This window comes from Mastigoproctus giganteus, chromosome 1 (genome assembly GCF_048544385.1).
Source record: "Mastigoproctus giganteus isolate SK-2022 chromosome 1, ASM4854438v1, whole genome shotgun sequence".
In the NCBI taxonomy this organism is placed as follows: domain Eukaryota; kingdom Metazoa; phylum Arthropoda; class Arachnida; order Uropygi; family Thelyphonidae; genus Mastigoproctus; species Mastigoproctus giganteus.
The window spans coordinates 64811242-64833226 of record NC_143575.1 but is presented as its reverse complement, the minus strand read 5'-3'; the positions used below and the strand labels follow the sequence as shown (position 1 = coordinate 64833226).

Genomic DNA, 21985 nt, shown 5'->3' with positions numbered 1-21985 from the left:
CTCATTAGTTCATCTGACATCCATTTAGGCCTAAACCTTGAACAATATTTCTTAGTTGGTATGTAAAGCCTAGTAGCTTCCAAGATTAATTCTTTGAATGCCTCCCATTTTGAATTTGCTGTTGGTAACATCATCAGTTGGTTCCACCGTATAGAATTTACATACTGTCTCAGACCACCATAGTTGCCTTTATGAAAGCAAAAACCCTTCCCTTTACCCGTGATGGTAGTTACCTCTTCGAGTAAATCCCACATCATGATAGTGGTAATGAAATAACTCCAAAAGTGGGCCTTTAAATTTGCTTGTTATTTAATTTTTACTCTTTGCTTATAGCCATTATTCTAATGTTGAGAGAGAGAGAGAATTACTTTAAATTTGCGCGATGTATTCAATATTGGAAATGGTACAAGTAAGAAGATAAATGACATTAGAGTTTTTGAAAAAATGGCAGATGTGAAGTGATTTAATGGGCTACAGGGTTGTCCATCACAGGACAGGTCAGGCATTGAATATAATTACACTTAGAGAATATGATTTTTTTTATTCAACAAGCTATGTTTTTTTCTCAGTAATAAACTGTCCAAGATTATAGTAGTTTTAATCATACTCTTTGAAGCACATGCCCTGTGCAATACTTAAAACATATCTACAAGAGAAAAAACAACGTACAGCACATTTTCTAGAGACTAGAAAATGTGCTGTACTTTGTTTTCTCTTGGGCCTACTCACCTTATTAGTTACAGATCCACTATCAATAAAGTAATACAATAATTAAATAGTAGTGCATTTGATTTTCTCTGTTTGTATTGTGTTCAAAATTTTTTCATAATTGCTGTTTACTGGTTTTGGAATTTTTTAGGATCTATAGCCTACCTATATTACAGAAATATAGGATCATATATAGCCTACCTATATTACAGAAATATAGGATTATATATAGCCTACCCACTCCCCAATTCCATATTTTCACACCACATCTGACTACCTGATATATCTTTATTCTGGATTTCTGTCTATTTTTTTTTCCACTCTGTGTCAGAGACAACTACCATTTTTTGTTATTAAGAAGCAGATTCTATTAAGAGAATTTGCTTTTATTAGAATCTGAAAGTGGTCTACAGCCTTATGCCTCCATTTCTGTCAATGTTGTATTTAGTCTCTACTGAAGTGACAATATGGGGTATTATATTTATTTCTATTTAAATTTCTATTTTAATTAATTATTTCCATTTTAATTAATCAATGATGATTTCTTCATCTCGTAAGTTGCTATTTTTGTCTATTTACTAAAATTTTCTATATATTTGCAGAACTTTGATTTCTACTTCACTTTTCCATCTGCGTTGTTGTAATTTAACTGCTACTACTTTGCTCTTATACAACTCGCTGTTTAATTTAATTTATTCCAATTAGAATTATGCTTAACCATTGAATAATAAAAGGAACTAGTATAAAATTTTTATTTGCTGTTCATTAGTTTTGGAATTTTTAAGGATGATATAGCCAACATAGCCAATTCTGTTATTGCACTTTGCATTCGACTATCTGATCTATCTTTATATTGGCTTTCTGTCTATATACATATATATATATATTTTTTTTTTGGTAATACTATATCTCTTTCTTTTCTATTCATTCTACTATGTACAATACATTTTTATCATGTACTTGGTCTTCTAACTGTTAGTATTTTCCTTCCAATATACCAATGTCTATTGTTTTCGTACCTTGATTAAACTATTAATAACCAAATAAATATATTTTCAACAATACATTCGGCCATCTCCATTCAGTGATTTTAATCTTAATTTTAATAAGCGTACAGTATCAGAATATTATTCTGAAAACTGATTCGAAAATTTTGCACATTCTCACTTATTACTTATAGAATTAGCTTGAATGTATAAAATGTTATGTTGCAGATAGACTGTTGCTATTGTAGTCTCCTGATGATGTTTGCTATGACAGTTTATCTTTTGTATTTTCTCAGTTTTGATGTCATTTCCACCTCCCCTTTCTTAAGACATATAATTTATATATAATTCTACTTTAAAACTTTGCTTTTGGACCCTATTAACTCCTGTGAGATGAAAACAGTATTTCTTTATATTCTTATAAGCATTGATGGAGTGTGTGTGTGTGTAGTAGTAGTAGTAGTAAGTAAATAATTAAATAGTGGAGAGCGGATGGACGTATACACGAGAAATAAACTCGATGAAATGAATAAAAAATGTAATGATTGTTGTTGGTAATGGGCTTAATGACACAAAGGCTACTGAGGCCAATTGTGTCTGCTCATAGTTTACTTATTTGAAGTATATTGATATAGATGTTAATTTATATATCCCTGTACATGCCAATATATTTTAAATACAACAAAAGTTCTTCTATATTTTCTTCATTTCCTATGAAGTGAGATAAATTATTTGAGATGTTCAATGTGGAAAGTGATTGAAAAGTGTTTGACTGTATGGTTGAATGTAAGGGACAATCAACCAGGAAATGATGGCCTGTAAGTTGTCTCTGACATGATGAGCATTGAGGAGGGTTTTTCCCAATAATAGATAGAGATGAGTGTGTCCAATTCTGAGTCTTGCCAGTACCACCTCCACTCATCTGTTTCGTCGGAAGCCAGAGAGCCAGCTTTGGTTCTTACTTTATCTGGTACAGGTTATTGTTGGTGTTACCTTTCCAGATCTGTGACCATTTGTCGTAACAAGCTTTGTGTATGACAGACTTATAGTCAGTGTAAGGAACCTGAGGATGTTGTGAGAAAGTGGGTTGAGGATGTTTAGCGGCAAAGTCAGCACTTTCATTTCCCAGAATTCCAGAATGGCCAGGGATCCAGCAAAAACTGATTGACTGATTGGACACACTAAAGCGGAATAGTTGGGAATGAATCTGTTTCAAGATAGGATGAGAATATGAGAAATTCTTCTTTATGGCAGAGACAGCACTGAGGGAGTCAGTATGAATTATGGCAGGTGAGATGGAAAGCTCAATAATCTTAAAGTAAAAAAAAAAAAAAGAAGTAAACTGCAGCCATTATCAACCCACTGCAGGATGGAAATCTCCTCAACAATTCAAGCTGAGGGAAAATCTCACTAAGTGCTAACTTAATGGCATATAATTCAGCAGTGAAGACGCTGCAAGCTAGAAGTAGTGTGGCTGAAATCGTACATGAAGGAAAAACTGCAGCAGTACCTACCATTTTGTCAATTTTGGAACTGTATAAATTCTACAAGCATGGTAGAATCTGTATAAATTCTACAAGCATGGTAGAATCTGTATAAATTTTACAGGCATGGTTGTTCGAAGTAGCATGAGCTGAGTGTTACTGTCTGATATTGCAGGATGGTATAATATTTCCCCCCTGGAGATGTATATCTTGAGAGACAGACATGTACATCCAAGGTGGAACAGGTGCAGTTGTGTCTGGAAAAATTTCATTTAAATTGACATTCTAACTCTGAACAAGCTCTTTAATCCTGAGTGAAGCAGGTCTATTTTAATTTGACTTGCTCCCATAGAACGAATCCCACTGAGTATTATTGTTATTATATTTATTTCTCCCTGATTGGGGGTTCCAACTTGTGACGGGTATTGCTATCAAGTACACAGGGTGGTTGTTGTTATGTCTAGTGTTACTGTTGGTCGAGGAACTCTCTACAGGTGTTCAGGATTGCGACTTTCTGCAGTTCTTTGTAGGTGTTTGCTGGAAGACCTATTGCTGCTAGGCTGTTATGTGGGGTCTTTGGCACCATACTTGTGGTTGACACGATGCTTGGGATGGTCGTTACTTGTTGCATAAGCCACATCTCTTTGATCTCCTGCCTTAGGTTCGTGTACTTGCTGATTTTTTCCTCATGGGTTTTCTGCAGGTTGCCAGTGTTGGGTACCGCTATGTCATTCAGATAGGTAGCCTTTTCCTTCTTGTCCACAAGGGTTATGTCCAGTCTATTGTGCGGGATTGTCCTATCCGTTATTATGGCGCGGTCCAAGTACAGCTTGTGGGTTGGGGTATCTAGTACTGCCTGGAGTTCATACTTGTAGTACGGTATACTTTCTTCTATCAACTGGTATTTCCTTGCTAGCTTCTGATGTATTATTCTGGCTACCTGCTCGTGTTTAAAAGTGTACTCAGTCTGGGTGATCACCTTGCATCCCGCGGTGATGTGTTGGATCGTTTCTGATCCAGGTGGCATCATCGACATGTGTCATCGGACACTCCGGGCTCCTTGGCAATGTATTTTCTATAGTTCTGGTGTTGATTACCTAGTCTTGGATGGCGAGAATGAATCCGTCAGTCTCGGGGAAGAGCGTCCCACTCTTAAGCCATGCGCTGGAAGCAATTTTATCTATGTGATCTTGTTGGCGATCATTGTAGTGTCTCCTCTACAAGGCTTCCTGGTTGGATGGGGGGGCTCCTTGCTTAGGCTGAATGGGATATATTGCTTGTCTATCTTCCTTATGGCCTGCTGGAGTGCTGCTGTGTGTTTCTGAAATTAATCCTTCAAGTTAACTATCGCTGTCTTCTGTTGCTCAATGAGGTCTATCAGGCCCCTTCCTCCTTCTTCCCGGGCAATTGTCAGTCTGTCCACAGCAGATTTCGGGTGATGTTGGCAGCTCTTGGTCATCATTGTCCTTGTCTTTCTCATGATATCCTCTAGTTCGGTGCTAGTCCAATCAATGACCCCAAAGGAGTATGTTAGCACTGGAACTGCATAGGTGTTTATGGCTTTAACTGTGTTCCCCCCCGTTCAACTTTGCTTTCAGCAGGCTTCTGAGTCTCTGATGGTATTTTTCGATCAGGCAGGCAGGCCTTAATTTCCTTGTGCTCTAACTGCTGAGCCTGCATCATCCTCTGCTTCAGTATCATGTGAGTCTTTGTGGGGTCCATTCCTTTGAATTCTGTTAGGGACTTCTTCCACTCGTCCTCTATACTGGATATCATGACCTCGCCTGTTTCCACTTCAGCTACTGCACTGGTTTGGTGGTGGTATGTTCTTCCTCCTTTGGTTCCATATTCTTTATCCTTTGTAGTCAATCACACTCAGGTCCTGCTTGATTTTTTCCAAGGTTGCAGGAGCTATCAGGTTCTTTGTGACGATGGTTCTTCTCTGGTCTGCTATTCGGTGACCTGAATATCCGGGAATTGTTCCAGCAACTTGGTATATAGTCTTGCCCTTTAAGTTGTCATATTGGTTTTCTTATTTCGTAGTATGCTTGCATGATGTACATATTCATTTCATTGCTCCACTTGATGCGTTAGTTTTCTCCCTTCCTGGTGGTTACTAGCACCGTTGCACAGGAAGCACTTCCAGTTTGTGGGGCTGGATGGTCTTGCCCTTCTCTTGTGATAGCCATACGGGGAACAGTGCCACCCACTCCACTATCTTCCTCGGGAGACCGTCTCTGATTTTTCGAACCGACCCCTCTGCCTAAGGCCTTTATCCTGCGCCACACTCAATGCAGTATGATTAATATTTCTCTGCGACTTCATCCACCCATGGAGGTGGACCTGTTTAGCTTTGGCTTATGTCCAGTGGTAGTTCTCAGGAGTGACGCCAGGTGGCACCAAAATCTACCTTAGCCGCTACTCTGACCAATGTGAAACTTAGGCCAATCTCCAAAAACTTTCGCCACTCTGACCAATGTGAAACCTACCACAGTTGGAGCAACTTTCACAATGTTTATTAGCATTAGTAGAGGCATTTGATGCAAGAAAGCAAGCTTATGCAGCATCAGCCAAAAAAAAAAGATAAATAAATAAAAAATAACCACTTCACCTCTCTGTTCGTTCGAAATACCTGTCCAGCTGAGCCTTAAACTTATTTAGGCTATCAACTTCCACGACAAGGGATGGAAGTCTGTTCCACCAACCAACTACCCGCTGGCTAAAGGCAAATTTCCTCACGTCTATCCTACATCTGTCCTTCCTCAATTTGAATTTATGCCCTCTCAGGTGATTATTCTGAGCAAGAGGAAGAATCCCATCAGCATTGAGCATGCTCAAACCATTCAAGGCTTTATACACCTCTATCAGATCACCTCGCTGGTGCCTAGTCTCCAGACACTGTAATTTGCAAAACTTAAGCCTTTCTTCGTAAGAGCACTCCTTTGTTCCATTCACTAATCTTGTTGCCCTTCTCTGTACTTGTTCCAGCATCTCTACATCCTTCTTGAAATGAGGCCTCCAGACCTGTATACATACTCTAGGTGTGGCCTGACCATTGCCTTATGCAAGGGAATAATCACCTCCTTATCCCTGCTAGAAAAATTCCTATATATCATCGATATATAGGAATTTTCCTATATATTCCTATATATCACCTATTCCTATATATTAGGAATAGGTGATATATAGGAATATATAGGAAATATAGAAAATTCCTATATATCACCTATACACCATGAGCTACTCTTGCAGCCTGTCTGCACTGCTCAGAAAACTTCATATCTGCCTACACAACCACCCCCAAGTCCCTTTCATTCTCTACCACTGTCAGTGTAGTACCACAGAGCTGATACGTTGCTCTGGGGTTGCTGTTTCCCATATGTAGTACTTTTCATTTGTCAATGTTATTTTATTTATTTTATTAATTTTTTTTATTACTATTCTAATTTATTACTATTATTATACTGGTCTCCCAGCGTGATGGAGCCGCGTTCATTTTCGCCAAGGTGGTACTCGAATTATTATTATTATTAGCTACACGGTGCAAGGAATCCTGAGGCAATTCCCGAGTTACCCTGAGAGAGAGAGAGAGAGAGAGAGAGAGAGAGAGAGAGAGAGAGAGACAAAAGTAGAAGGGAATCACCAAGAAGAGAAGAATGACGTTATCCAGCTCAGGACCCTGGGTGTGACAAGCCCATACACACCAGATGTGAGCCCTGTATTATAAAGATATGCCCAAGTGGGGTGTACGATGGTAGACTCTGGATCTTAGCAGGGTAGAGGAACAGTAGTGTTTTTCTACGCAGGTTTAATGGGGGATCATGCACTTCAATATAAAGATTTTGGATTGGAGAAGTCCTGAAAGCTCCCAGTGCAGTTCTCAGAGCACTGTGATGGATTACATTCAGCTGTTTTAAAGTAGTGCTCCTGGCAGAGTCATACACTGGACAACCATAATCTAGCCGAGAATGGATTAAAGTTCTATAAAGATGCAGTAAAGTGTACAGATCAGCTCTCGACGACATAGACAAGACTGATCGAAGTATATTGAAATGCTTTAGACACACAGTTCTTAAATGAGTGATATGAGCCTGGAAATTTAGTTTCTTGTCTAATATTAGTCCAAGAAATTTAATGGAATTAACAAGTGGGATTGGAGTATTGTTTATTTGTAGTTCAGGTTTGGGGTGGAGAGCTTGTTTCTTGCAAAACTGAGCAGCAGTGCATTTCTTTTCTGATAGCCTGTAACCATTCCATTAAGTCCAGGATTCTATTTTGGTTATGACAAGTTGGAGCTGCCATTCCATTGTATTCATACTTGAGATTGACAGGATATGGTAAGGTCATCGGTGTACACATAAGTTTCAACAGTTTTTTGGATATCTCATGTCATGTTGCTAGCTCGGATTGAAAATAGTGTTGGACTAAGTATCAGTCCCTACGAGCCTTCCTCTTTCTGAATGTGAGATTTAGAGAGTACATTTTTATATTGGACCTGAAAAGTAAGCAATTGCAGGAAATTTTGAATTATTTCTGGCAAATGGCCCTTAAGCTCCAGATGGTTAAGGTCCATAATAATACCATGATGCCATGTAGTGTCAAATGCCTTTTCAAGATCGAAGTTGACCATGACTAGATGTTGTTTCATGGCAAAGGCATTGCGGATATGAGATTTGGCTTTAATAAGCACGTCTAGTATTGTTCTATTCTTCTGAAAGCCATATTGATGATGTGGAATGAGACTCTTGAAAATTTTTCCTACGCAGCTCGTGAGAGATATTGGCCTATAATTTTGAAACAGGGAAGGTTGTTGTTGTTGTTATTTGGTTTTTAGGAGCATTAGCAACTAAGGCCATATTGCTCCAGGGATATGTGGCGGTCATTCTCTGACCTTTCTGCATCCTCCGTATTTGGTGGTCACGGGCTTGAACCCCAGTTTAATCAAGAAGCATGTGCTATGCACTGCTGCTCCTGCCCACTGGATATGCAGGTGTCACCAGGGAAGGATCTTTGCCTGGTTTTGGTATGGCGATGACGAAAGAATGGTGCCAGGAAGAAGGATAAGTATTTTCAGAGAAGATCCTATTGTAGAAAATCAACAGGGTACCCAAGTCCTCTTCACATAAATGCTTCAGCATAACACAATGAACACCATCTGGGCATGCAGCACTGTTGGAAGAGCTATTTAATGATTCTTTCAGTTCTATTACTGTAAAGGGTTGGGTGTATGGAAAGGAACACTGCATGAAGAAGTTGATTTTAAGCCATTCTGCACCTGCTTTGATATTCTGAAAGGAGGATGCATAGGAGGCAGAGCCTCCTATGCATCCTCCTTTCAGAACATCAAAGATTTTTCAGAACATCCTCCTTTTAGAATTGTTTTCTAGAATCTCTTTTCTAGAAAACAATTCTGCTAGTGCATTAACAACAGGAGTAGAAACGTCTTTTCTACAGGAGTAGAAACGTCTTTCCTTTTCCAATGAAGTATTGGAGAGGGCAGCCAAACAAATTTGCCATTTAGCGCCTGTATCCTTCTCCAGATGATCCGTGTGTCAGTGTCTTTTGTGCTGGTTGATGCAAAAGTAATCCACGAATTGCATTTAACTTTATGCCTGATTTGGCTTGCTTTAGCTTTAAGCCTTTTATATGCAATTAAGTTACTGGTGGTAGGAGACTTGCAGAAATTATTCCAAGCTCAGTTTTTCTCCTGTTTAGCATTGAAGCACTCCGTATTCCACCAGTGATTTCGTTGGGAGCGATATGTTCTTGGATTTTTGAATGGAAATATTAGCCGCACTCAGAATCTGATTTGGTTATGTAATTATTAATATTATTAGCTATATGGTACAAGGAAGCCTGAGGCTTATGCTGCACCAGCCAAAAAAAAAATAAAAAATCCCAAGTTACCCTGAGTGAGAGAGAGAGAGAGAGAGAGAGAGAGAGAGAGAGAGCGAGAAAAGTAGAAGGGAATCACCAAGAAAGAGAAGAATGATGATATCCAGCTCAGGACCCTGGGTGTGCCAAGCCCATACTCACCAGATGTGTGCCCCGGGGTGAATAGTTACATCATCAATAGGTTTCTGTTGGACATATTTTGTCTAACAGTATTTTGGAAGAATAGCCATCCCAGTTTGCCTTATTAAACTTCCAATTGGACTGTTGATTGGGATTTTGAGATACCATTGTTTGTATTGAACAGATGATTGGAAAGTGATCACTGTTAAAGGGATCAGACAATACCGACCATGTCATGATTGGAAAGATGGATGGTGAACAAATTGACAAGTCAACTGCAGAAGTGGATCCTGTAGGTAGCGGATGTATGTAGGAGATCCAGAGTTCAGTAAATTAAGATCATGATTATTCATAAATTCTTCAATCAATTTGCCTCTTCTGTCCATTGTAGCAGACCCCCAAAATAGATGGTGCACATTAAAGTCACTGAAAAGACAAATTGGAGTTGGGAGCTGCATAATGAGGTTATCAAGTTCTGAATAGGGAAGAGGTAGAGATGGTGGTATGTAAGTGGAAACAAGGTTAACTGATGTACCAACTGCAATACGAGCAGCCACAGCTTTTAGACTGGTCTGTAACTGGATCGGCTTAGATGGCACATTAGAATTAAATAGAATGGCTACTCCTTCATGTGCAGGAGACTGAGTTCCTATCTCATTTGTACATCAATAATTGGAGAATTTTGGGGAAACTTGGGGTGAAAAGAATGTTTCCTGTAGGCATACACCTGTGGGATTTAATTGTAGAATTTAATTGTGGGTTAATTGAGCTAGTAAACCCCTTAAGTCATTAGAATGGCTGCTTAGTCCTCTGCAGTTCCATTGTATGATGTTATGCATTATTTGGGAGAGGATGATTCATTTGACTGTTTTTTGGAACTTTTTGGGCCTTTTTTTCTGTTCTTTTTTTAGGAAGATGGGGTGCCCAGTATCCAGAGTCATTAATGAAATTCTAGTATGGGTTCCTATTAAGGAAATGTAGTGATGTATAATAAGATAAAGTGACAAAATAAGACAGGATAAGGTGACTAAAATAATATGGAAGTAAAATAAGATCACGTTGCAGTATTACTCACAATTTCAATGTCAGAGGTTATCCACCAAAATTATGAGAAAGACGGCAATGCTCCTGCTTCTGTTTCCGACATGTTCTGTATGCCACTGAACACGTGTTATGGATGTTTCGATTTTGCGGTAATAATAGGGCCTAATAAGTTATCCCAAAAATTATAATTATAAGTAGAGCATATTTTACTTCCATATTATTTTAGTCACCTTATCCTATCTTATTTTGTCACTTTATCCTAACTTACATCACTACATTTCTTATTCATTTCACAGAATTCACTTCTCGTGTATACAGTAAGTTCAATAGTTAAATCCATTTGCTCCCCACTGTTTAATTATTTACTTACTACTACTATACATTATGGCTGTAGGGTACGTTTGCTTAAGCAGTGTCCCTGATCTCTAATACCTATTATTATCTTCCTGTTTGCCTCAATCTTACTACTATTATATATATATATATTGGATTTATGTCATATGACATTTAGATTTAAATATCAAATTTTTAAATAGTGTAAATGAGGGTATTAAATTTTACATTAATTTTGTTGTTTTTATATGTATCTATGGTATATTAGGCTATCCATACCGGGGCTAGATTTATATATATTTAGCGGGTTGGTTGGGGTCACTACAAACCTGATGCTCCCAAGTAGTACCAAAAATTAATTATAAAAAGTAATAATATATAAATAAATTAAGTGTATATATATATATATATACACACACACACACTATTTATTTATTTATTTATTACATATTTAATTTGCTATATATATTCAAAAATATTTAATTTTTATATTTTTATTACTCTGTCTTCCTCTCATGCATTGATTGAACATTTTACCTTGCTATGATGCAACTCTTTCAAATATTGATTAACTTTCTTCCTAAGCTGCTATATATTAGCACAATTTACTTTTGGTGTGTATATTTATTATTTATTTATTAAATGCTGATTTATCCTTTATAATTCAATATTTTAAAAATTACCACAAAATATAAATCATATAATTATATCTACAAATGTAAACTATTAAAACTAATATCCCACTCAAAATATTTACATGCTTGTAATCAAATTTGAATTTTTTTTCCATCATAAAATCTACGTTAAAAAATCATTTCAAATTTAAATGATTGGTTAAAGAATAATATGTGCAGAAATAAACAGTAAAACATGCACCTAATCTAAATAACTGTTTCAATGCAGCTTATGGTTCAAACTGCTCAATTTGCTATTCACTTTCTGAGCAAGAAAGCAAGGTAGAAATATTTTATCTAATACCTAGCTACTTGTCAAAAAAATAATAAGCATTCAGTTTTTATCAAAACCTCCAAGTGCAAGGAGCATGATGCTTTTATTTTATCTTAATTTACTAAACTTTCTCTCAAACGAGTTAAAAAGTAATGTACCAATAATAAAGTAAACTCAGAATTTACATTTAAAATTCAGCTTAATAATCTTAACAGCTAGTAGTACAAAACTGTAAATAAAGACTTGCTATTTGTTATATGAGTTTTTGAATATTTCTAACCAGATTATTGGATGAAAATATTCAGAGTATATAATATTTAATATACAATTAATTTTCAAATTATATTATCATGCCTAAAATGAGTATAAAAGAGTGCACATAACAAAAAAATTAAACATTTAAATGTTATAATACTGATAATGAATATATACTATAAAAGACCAAGTGAATACATTTGCAGGCAGCAGGCAAAGCACTAAGAGAATACATGCTAAGCACTTGCAGAAGGGGTTAACAGACTAGACTCACAGACGATAGGGAAAGGGTGGACTGACGTCTTTCATCTTCTTCAACGTCTGATATATCTTGCTGCGTTAGAAGGAAAGACAAAGATAAAACAGTGGCAAAAAAAAAGAGACAAAAAAGTGGATGCACACACACACATTTCAGGAGTGAATAATAATATCACTGCTTAAGGGAATCTCATATAAATGATTGGAAATAAGAACACCTTACAAACAAATAATATTTTTTTTAAATTTAAATTTTAAAATTCTCCATATGCTCTTTGAAAAATATTGGGAAATAATAAAATTTAAATATACAATTTTATTACTTACCAATTTCCATGAAACATAGTGAAAAATATTTTAGTTGTTTAAACATAAAAACAAGAAAAATTTATTTATTTTGCAAACATAATATTTAAAGAGCACTTGGGAAGTCATCTTTTATCTCTTCAATTGGATTATAAAATATCACTTAGTGTCTGTATAAAGTTAAAGCTATTTGAATTATGGGCATCTTCAGATTGTTTAGAATGAACAAATTACATCAAAGATATCATCTGAGAAAAAAAAAAAAAAAAAAAGTCTTGATAGTATAGAATATCTTTTCCTCTATTTCATATAAGAGGGTTTCATTTTCTGCAACATATTTTAAAGTGATGTACACTGTCCAACAACTAGTACTGGTCAAAAATACAAGCCACTACAAGAAGAAACTTGACACTCACATTTATTATTAAAGTTTTGTCAAAGCACTTTTGCACATGTTATCTTGAACCGGTAGATGTGCACTAGAAAAGCCATTGTTGAAAACAAGTCCTAGGAATTTGGCTTCTGTTGTCACTAGGATGACTAGCAGCCATCCCAGTGATAGCAGTGATTGCAAGGATGAAGATTTCTTTTGCAACAGAAATGTACTAAAAGTGTCTTTTGTAATGAAAATCTGCACCCAGTAGTCAATGTCCAGAATGCAAGATAGTTAATGGCTCTTTTTAACTGCAGCTCAATAACTTTCATATTGCATAATTGACAAAACATATTCAATTCATCAACATAGAGAGAGCACTCTTTACCACTGTTGGCAGTTGTTCTCAGATAAGGTTTATTTTGATTGCAAAGAATATGACAATTAGAATGGATACTTGTGAAACACCTTCTTAACACAATAATCAAGCAAAGGTAAATCCTATACTTGAAATTAAAAAACTTGAAATTAGTAAGCAGATAAAAAGTTATTAAAAAAATACAAGAAGGCAATCTAAAGCCACTGTAGTGAAAATTTTTTTAAAATATTAAATAACCAGGTTTCATCACATGCTTTTTTCAATATCAAAATTGACACTAGACCATTGGATTTTATAAAAGCATTGTGAAGGTATGTTTCAAATCTAATTAAATGATCAAAAGTTGACTATTTATTTGGAATCTACACTGTATTCACAAAAGGATTTTGTTTGCTTCTAAATACCACACAAGGCAATCAATGACCATCCTTTCTAGAATCTCATAAACAGCTTTTCACTATGACCAGACAGTTAAATTTTTGGGATTCTTTCCTGGCTTTAGTTAGTTGGGCATAATTGAGAGGTTATAAACAATTCACTCAATCATACCTAAATTTTCAACTAATTCAATTATATTTGCGCAATTTGAACGAGTACAGCAGACTTACTTCACACCTACACAGGGTGATTCACTACCAGTGCGACAAACTTGCAGGAGGTGTAGGGGGCACAAAGACGAATCGGAATCACATAGCATTGCACGGTCCGAAATGCCTTCGTCATGCGGTAGAGGACGTTGAACGGGAGGTCGCATGAACAGCGATCCCGCTGGAAATCAGCGTTTACAAACCGTTTCTGTTGAAGAAACCAAATAGCAAAAGTCCTCCAGAGTGGATAATCCGCAGGCTCCAATGATTGGACGGGTTGCAGATGGTATGAACTCATTTGGTTTGTTGACAGTATCCGCCATACAGTGGATTAGGAAATACCCAATCATTGGCCTATCGCTCGAGTACTCGTACTCGGATTGCCTTCTGCAAGACGTAGGATATTCTCCTCATTGTCTGGCGTCCTCATTGTTCGCTCTCGATTCATGGTACCTCTCGTGAAACAACCACTCACGTAACCTTCTGTGCACATGTGCAAAAATCGTATGATGAGGAGCACGCCCGTGCAGGAAACGTTCTGGTACAAGCGCAGAGCAGCACGCCCGTTACAGTCCGCAGCTCCATACGCGAGGTGCATGTCGGCCAGTTCAACGTTTGAATACTCATCCCTCCTACTGCCTTGGGAACCGGTTTGCAAATGCTGACTTCCAACGGGATCGCTGTTCACGCGACCTCCCGTTCAACGTCCTCTAATGCATGACAAAGGCATTTCGGACACTGCAATGCTATGTGATTCCGATTCGTCTTTGTGCCCCCTACACCTCCTGCAAGTTTGTCGCACTGGTAGTGAATGACCCTGTATAATTAGTCCTAATGTCTCCATTAGCACTAATTATACAGTTCAACAAGTATTTTTCAATGGAAAAAAAATATGTGGGCTAGATACATTTTTGGATCCCAATTCCTAATCTGCTTTGTTTTCCTGTAGCATGTCCAGTGTTTGTGATGAGACCAATTATACATATATGATGAAGACTGATCATACTATTTTACATAAACTTTCTGCAACTTACATGAATATAATTATTATTTTGCCTTTGAGGCTTGTCACAGACATTTGCTCGGGTATGACATGCTAGGGCTTGCAATCTGTGTGTCTAAAAGGCTGATGGAACTGATGATATTCAGGTGACCCTTGAGTCAAGTGAACAGAATTTTGTTAAAGTGTGGTTGTCCTCTGACAACCAAATTCCTCTGAATGCATCTTCATGATGGTGGGGATGTTAGTAATACTGGGTATAACCCCTGTGTGCAAGTCTTGAAATACTGTTTCTAGTATATTGAAGGTGACCACCAAGGTGCAAACCAATGTAAGTAGGGATCAAGGTACACACATCCACATCACTCAGAGGAATACCACCCTCTGTGTTACCAGACAATATTCGGTGGTAGATGACTCTCATCAATTAGTGCAGTATCACCAGTTTGCTTACTGGAGGCTTGAAGTGGTGAAACCCATGTTAAGTCTACAGAGCAAAACTCCAGCAACACTCCATATCTTCCATCATGCCGTCTGAGTGATGTCTGTTTTTTTTTTTTTTTTAGTTAGTTGTTGGCGCATCGGCTTCTGTGGCCATAATGCACCTCCCAAGGTGTTTGCAGTACTTTGATCCAAGCCCGAGGCGGGATTCAAACCCGCGACCTTTGGGTTGCCAGGCAGGTACTTATAGATACAAGGACAGATACAAGGACTAATAGATTAACAGTAGCCACTGGCAGAGGTGAAAGTGATTCTTGCACTGCTTCTATTGGAATGAGCCGCAGCCTGGAAAATAAGATGCAGGATATTTCAGAGACTGCTGGGAATCATTGGGGTACAAGTAAACACATGGGTTGTGTTAGGGTAGCTAAGAAAAAGAACAGGTGCATGTATACTTGTGTGTACACCAATGCTAGGAGTTTAGTAAATAAATTTGATGAATTTGAGGTATTGCTCAAAACATCAAAGGCAGATATTGTGGGGATTTCAGAGACGTGGTGTCACACAGATATAAGAAATGCAGAACTGGAATTTGGGGAGTACAATGTGTACAGAAAGGATAGACAGGATAGGAAGGGAGGAGGGGTTATGCTATTAATTAAGAAACACATAAAATCCAAGGAAGTGAAGCCAGTCGACATCGCTGGACAGTGCAGTATCGAGTCAGTTTGGTGTGACATAAGCATTGGGAGATCAAAATTGAGAGTAGGAGTGTGCTATAGGCCTAATGACTCTGATGAGTATAATAAGAAACTGTTCGGAGAAATAGAGTGGGCCAGTAAATCAGAGAGTCTTATAATGGGGGATTTTAATTTCCCAGATATTGACTGGAATTTGGGGGCTGGTCACTCACACAGTAGCAAGGCTTTTGTGGATTTATTGGATGATTGTTTTCTACATCAGCATGTTCGGGAGGCAACTAGAGGGAGTAATACTCTTGATTTGATTATCAGTAGTGATTCTTCATGCATTCAGAATCTGCAGATAAATGAACCACTTGGTGGCAGTGATCACAGTGTGCTGAAGTGGGAGTTACTCAAAGAGGTAACTACCATTAGGGGTAAAGGGAAGGGGTATTGCTTTCGTAAAGGCGACTACAATGGACTGAGACAGTATTTAAATTCTATACAGTGGGATCAACTGATGATATTGCCAACAGCAAATTCAAAATGGGAAGCATTCAAAGAACTTATCGTGGAAGCTACTAGGCTTTACATACCAACTAAGAAATATTGTTCAAGGTTTAGGCCTAAATGGTTGTCAGATGAACTAATGAGGCATATGGCAGAGAAGAAAAATGCATGGGATACATACAAATTAACACGTGACACGGATGCCTATGATAGATACAAGTTGATCTGTAACCAAGTTACAAAGGAGGTTAGGCAGGCGAAGGCAGATTACGAGAGATCCTTGGCAAGGGATGCGAAGAAAAACAGCAAAGAGTTCTTTACTTATGTAAACTCTAGAAGGAAGGGGATGAATCAGATTGGTCCACTTGAGATCGATGGGTCAACTGTTGATGACCCTGCTCGGGTAGCTAACAAACTAAATGAATATTTTGCATCGACATTCACACATGAGGAGTTATTCAGCGAGGGGAATGCCAGAGGTGTATTCAACTCTAGCAGTAAGCTAGAGAATCTTGTAATAACTGAGAGCAAAGTGGAGGAGGAATTGTTGAAGATAAACACAAGAAAGGCACCTGGGGTGGATGGGATCTATCCAGTTATATTAAAGGAGGCAGCAAAGGAGGTAAGCAAACCCTTAGCCATAATTATGAGAGCTTCCTTGGACTCAGGGGAGGTACCCATTGACTGGAGATGTGCAAATGTGACCCCAATTCACAAAGGGGGATCAAAGGCTGACACAAGTAATTATAGACCTGTGAGTTTAACTTCTGTTCCCGGAAAATTAATGGAGGCACTGGTGAAAGAAGCACTGCAGGATCATCTAGACAAGACTTCAGTTATAGCTAGGACACAGCATGGTTTTGTTAAGGGGAAGTCTTGCCTGACCAATTTGATTGGATACTATGATGCAGTCACAAAAGAACTGGATGCAGGGAATAACTTTGATATTATATACTTGGATCTTAGAAAGGCTTTTGATACTGTTGCACATGGAAGACTGCTGCACAAATTGGAGCAGTGTGGCATTGGAGGCAAGTTGCTGCTATGGATAAAGGGGTGGTTGAGGGGGAGAAGACAGAGAGTGGTAATCAATGGACACTGCTCATCGTGGACTAATGTTATTAGTGGAGTCCCTCAGGGTTCAGTATTGGGGCCTTTATTGTTTTCTGTATTTATAAATGATATTGATGATGGTATATCAGGCTTAATGTCCAAGTTTGCAGACGATACAAAGGTTGGCAGGGTTGTCAAGGACACTACTGACACTATGCTGCTGCAACAGGATTTGGAAAGGTTGAGCAGATGGGCTTCGAGGTGGCAAATGAAGTTTAATATTGACAAATGTAAAGTACTACATATGGGAAACAGCAACCCCAGAGCAACGTATCAACTCTGTGGTACTACACTGACAGTGGTAGAGAATGAAAGGGACCTGGGGGTGGTGGTGCAGGCAGATATGAAGTTCTCTGAGCAGTGCAGACGAGCTGCAAGAGTAGCTCATGGTGTATTGTCAATGATATATAGAAATTTTTCTAGCAGGGATAAGGAGGTGATTATTCCCTTGTATAAGGCAATGGTCAGGCCACACCTAGAGTACTGTATACAGGCCTGGAGGCCTCATTTCAGGAAGGATGTAGAGCTGCTGGAACGAGTACAGAGAAGGGCAACTAGATTGGTGAATGGGACAAAGGGGTTCTCTTACGAAGAAAGGCTTAAGTTTTGCAAATTACAGTGTCTGGAAACTAGGCACCAGCGGGGTGATCTGATAGAGGTGTACAAAGCCTTGAATGGTTTGAGCATGCTCAATGCTGATGGGATTCTTCCTCTAGCTCAGAAAAATCACCTGAGAGGGCATAAATTCAAATTGAGGAAAGACAGATGTAGGATAGATGTGCGGAAATTTGCCTTTAGCCAGCGGGTGGTTGGTGGGTGGAACAGACTTCCATCCCTTGTCGTGGAAGTTGATAGCCTAAATAAGTTTAAGGCTCAGCTGGACAGGTATTTCGAACGAACAGAGGGGTGAAGTGGAAGTGGTTATTTTTATTTATTTATGTTACTTTTTTTTTTTTTTTTTTTTTTTTTGGCTGATGCTGCATAAGCTTGCTTTCTTGCATCAAATGCCTCTACTAATGCTAATGCTAATGCTAATACTTTACCCACCTGGCCAGCCCAGTTGGCAGTGATGTCTGTAGATGTTATTGGATCTCACCATGGCGAGATCCAATCTTTCTTAGTATTTCAAGGGTACAGCTCTAAAATGGCATTCCCAGGCTGGCTGCTAGATAGTACACCAGACTGAACCTATTAATAACTCTCTAGAAGGCATCTGGATCAGACAGAGTATAATCTCACTGTCTCCACTCTGTCAGACATCGATTGGAGGAAATCCGAGTAATGTGCATGTGGTAGGGGACTACATTTTTTTTTTTACCACCCCGGCTTGACCAAAGTCCGAATTTGTTTTTCAAATTCATTACCCATACCTGATTAACCCAAACCGATTTTTATCCCAGCATGCTGAAACTTTTTATATAAATAAAATCGCTAGCATTAGTTTCTGAAGTTACATAATAAAATTAACTTTCAGATTCAAAATTCAATTTTTTATTTTATTTTTTAATGAAAACCACAAACAGAAGAGATATTAGAACCCATAGTATTTAGTACTATGCTTGGGTTGGAGGTTGAGAAGATGAAAGAAGATATTTATTGACATTAGACTTGGAACTTCTGTAGACTGCAATTTTCAGGAAATACGTACGAAGGAAGGCTATTCCAGAAAACAGCAGTTGAATGAATAAACGAGGAAGACGAAACGTTAGTTGTGTGAGTTGGAATTAGAACTGTAAATGGATGTTGGCTGGTGGTGTCACAGGTTCGGACTGTTTTGAAAGAGAGGGCAGGAATTATAGAAGCCAATTCAGAAGAACAGTGTCCATGAAAGTATATGTAGAAAAGGCATGTAGCAGAAACTACGTCTATGAGACAGCAACTGCAGATACTGTTAGAGAGGAGTCATTAATTAACCTAACTGCCCTCTTCTGAATGGAATCTAGAAGCCTCCAAGAGGTTTTGGGGCACCGCCCCAGATGTGGGAACAATATTCCATTGCAGGACGGATTTGTGATTTATACAAAGAGAGCAGCTGTTTGGAAGAAAAGTAACGCCGAGAGCGAAAGAGAAAACCAAGTTTTTTAGATGCAGAGGAAGCAATATTTGTAATGTGCTTGTGTCAAGAGAGATTAGAAGTCAGGGTAATCCCCAAAAGAGATATATCATTTTGCCTAGAAATCAGAGTGTCACTAAAGATAAGCATAAGAGCAGAAGAATCCTTTTTGCGAGATATAAGACAAGACTGAGTTTTAGAAGGGTTGAAATCAACTAAGTTGTCTTTGCCCCACTGGAGAATTACCTAAAGATCGGCATTTAAGGAATTGGTAGCAGATTTTCGAGAAGTTGAAGCTGATTGGGCAGGACAAGGTTTCTCAAAATGGAAAGTGGAATGCAATGTGCTATCATCGGCTAAACTATGGATAGGATTTCTAGTCAATGGAAGAAGGTCATTAATATACAATAGGAAAAGACTGGGGTAAAGAACTGAACCTTGGTGGATACCGGCATTAATGGAGAAGTTATAAGACAGAGAGACATCTACCATCACCCTCAGAGAGCGATCGGAGAGAAAACTGGATAACCAATTACTAAAAACAGTTGGCAAACCATAAGATGGAAGCTTGTTTAGAAGACCTTTATGGAAAACACAATCAAAAGCCTTTGAGATGTCAAGAGCAACTGCTTATGTTTCACAGAACTTTTCCATTGAATTAGTCCATAAATGGGTAACATAAGCCAGAATATCACCAGTGGATCGAAACTGACGAAATCCATATTGGCGATCATTGATCAGACAGGTTTCTAGGTAGTTTAAGAGTTGGCGGTTAATTGATTTCTTCATTAGTTTAGAAAGACTAGAATAATTGCATTGGGACAATAATTGGATGGGAGGGATTTGTCACCCTTTTTAGGAACTGGCTGGATATGAGCAAATTTCAAAGCAGAAGGAAAAATACCTTTGGAATAAGAAGGTGAAAAAAGGCGGCAAAGAATAGGAGTAAGTTCAGGAGCACAGGTTTTGAGAACAAGTGGAGAAATATCATCAGGACTTGGAGCTTTCTTAGCATCAAGATTTGTCAAAATCCTTCTAACATCCTTTTGACGGAAGACCACAGGAGGCATTGAATGGAGTATGTTGGGAATGGTGGGAGGTGTTTTACCAAGATCATTAATATATGACTTGGAAGAAAAATGGGATGCTAGCAGGTCAGCTTTATCTTTGGCTGAAGTGACAACAGAACCAACCCGGTTTTGACAGAGGTGGGAGCAGAGATGGGAAAAAGTTGCGGCCAACAGCTTTAGCAAGAGACCAGAATGCTCAGCTACTATTAGGTTAGGAAGCAAGTTTTCTTATTTTAGCTTGTTCAAAATCCAGTTTGGCTGATTAATAACTGCTTTACAATTGTTGTGAGCATTGGTGTAGGAAAAAAATGAAACTGAAGAATTGGAAACAAGCCCATTACGATAGGCAATGTTCTTCTCTTGAACAGACAGCACATTTATTGGAAAACCAAGGTTTAGATAAAGAACGAGATTTTAAAGTGGAGTGTGGAATAAAGGATTCTATTCCTACAAGAATAATTTCACTGACACAATCTGAGCAAAAGTTGACATCAGAAGTTTTGAAACAGTAATCCAACCAAGGAAAAAAAGAAAAGAAATCTCGCAGGTCATCCCATTTTGCATTCTTGTAATGCCAAACAATATGAGGTTGGGAATAGCCATGAGATAAAGACACCATTGAAGAAGGGATAATCACCAAGTTGTGATCTGAGGTGCCTAAAGGACCACTCACTTCGACCGTGTACTTAGAAGGGTTGTTTGTGAGAAAAAAGATCAAGCGTGTTGGCTGCATGGTTAGGATTTTGCGGTATTCTTGTAGGTAAATGAACAATCTGTGCAAGGTCATTAGTAATTGCAAAAGCTTCAGTATCTTGATCAGCTCAGTCAGTGTGACTAGAAAACGGAAGCCAGATGGAGTTGTGAACATTAAAATCACCAAGGAAAATTACCTCACTGTTAGGAAAGTTGGACTGGAGAAAGTCAAGTTGCAAAGAGAGGAAGTCGAAGAGCTCCAAGTGAATAGTGGATTTGGGAGAACACTGAATTTGACACAATGAGGTAGAGATTTTAAGCCAGAGAAGATCGAAAAGAGGAGATTCCAAATTACCAAGTCTCTGACAGGGAATATCAGAACGGACATATATATACAAGTACCACCTTTGAGGCAAAAGGAATCATACAGCGAATAATTTGGGCAACTGAGATGAGCAATAGTTGAATCAACGATAACTGAGATTCTGTCAGAAAAAGTACATGGGGTTTGGCAGACTGCAATTGGAAACGAACATCATTCAGTTTAGAATTGAAACCATGTATATTTGTGAAATGAACTAGGATGTGTTTGGGAGTTTTAGATCTTTTCGCAGATAAGCTTACTCTATTAGTTTGACAATTCGTGGTGTATTCAATAGTAATAAAAAGTGGGGGGGAGAGACATGCTGTATGAAGTAATGAAATTTTTTGTACATGGCGTACACACGTTAAGAATATATCCAGAT

At 38.2% G+C, this 21985-nt stretch overlaps 1 protein-coding gene across 4 annotated transcripts in view; it reads right to left on the bottom strand.

Annotated features, from left to right (window-relative positions):
• Positions 1 to 21985, bottom strand: part of Vps13 (vacuolar protein sorting 13C) — a 1645987-nt gene that overhangs the window by 411922 nt on the left and 1212080 nt on the right. For 2 of the 4 annotated variants that reach the window (XM_090373229.1, XM_090373239.1), the window contains one exon: positions 12048 to 12107. The exons of the other annotated variants lie outside the window; for them this stretch is intronic. In XM_090373229.1, the coding sequence (XP_090229355.1) occupies positions 12048 to 12107 (60 nt within the window). The remainder of the gene's footprint in view (positions 1 to 12047; positions 12108 to 21985) is intronic. 4 annotated transcript variants of the gene reach the window in all.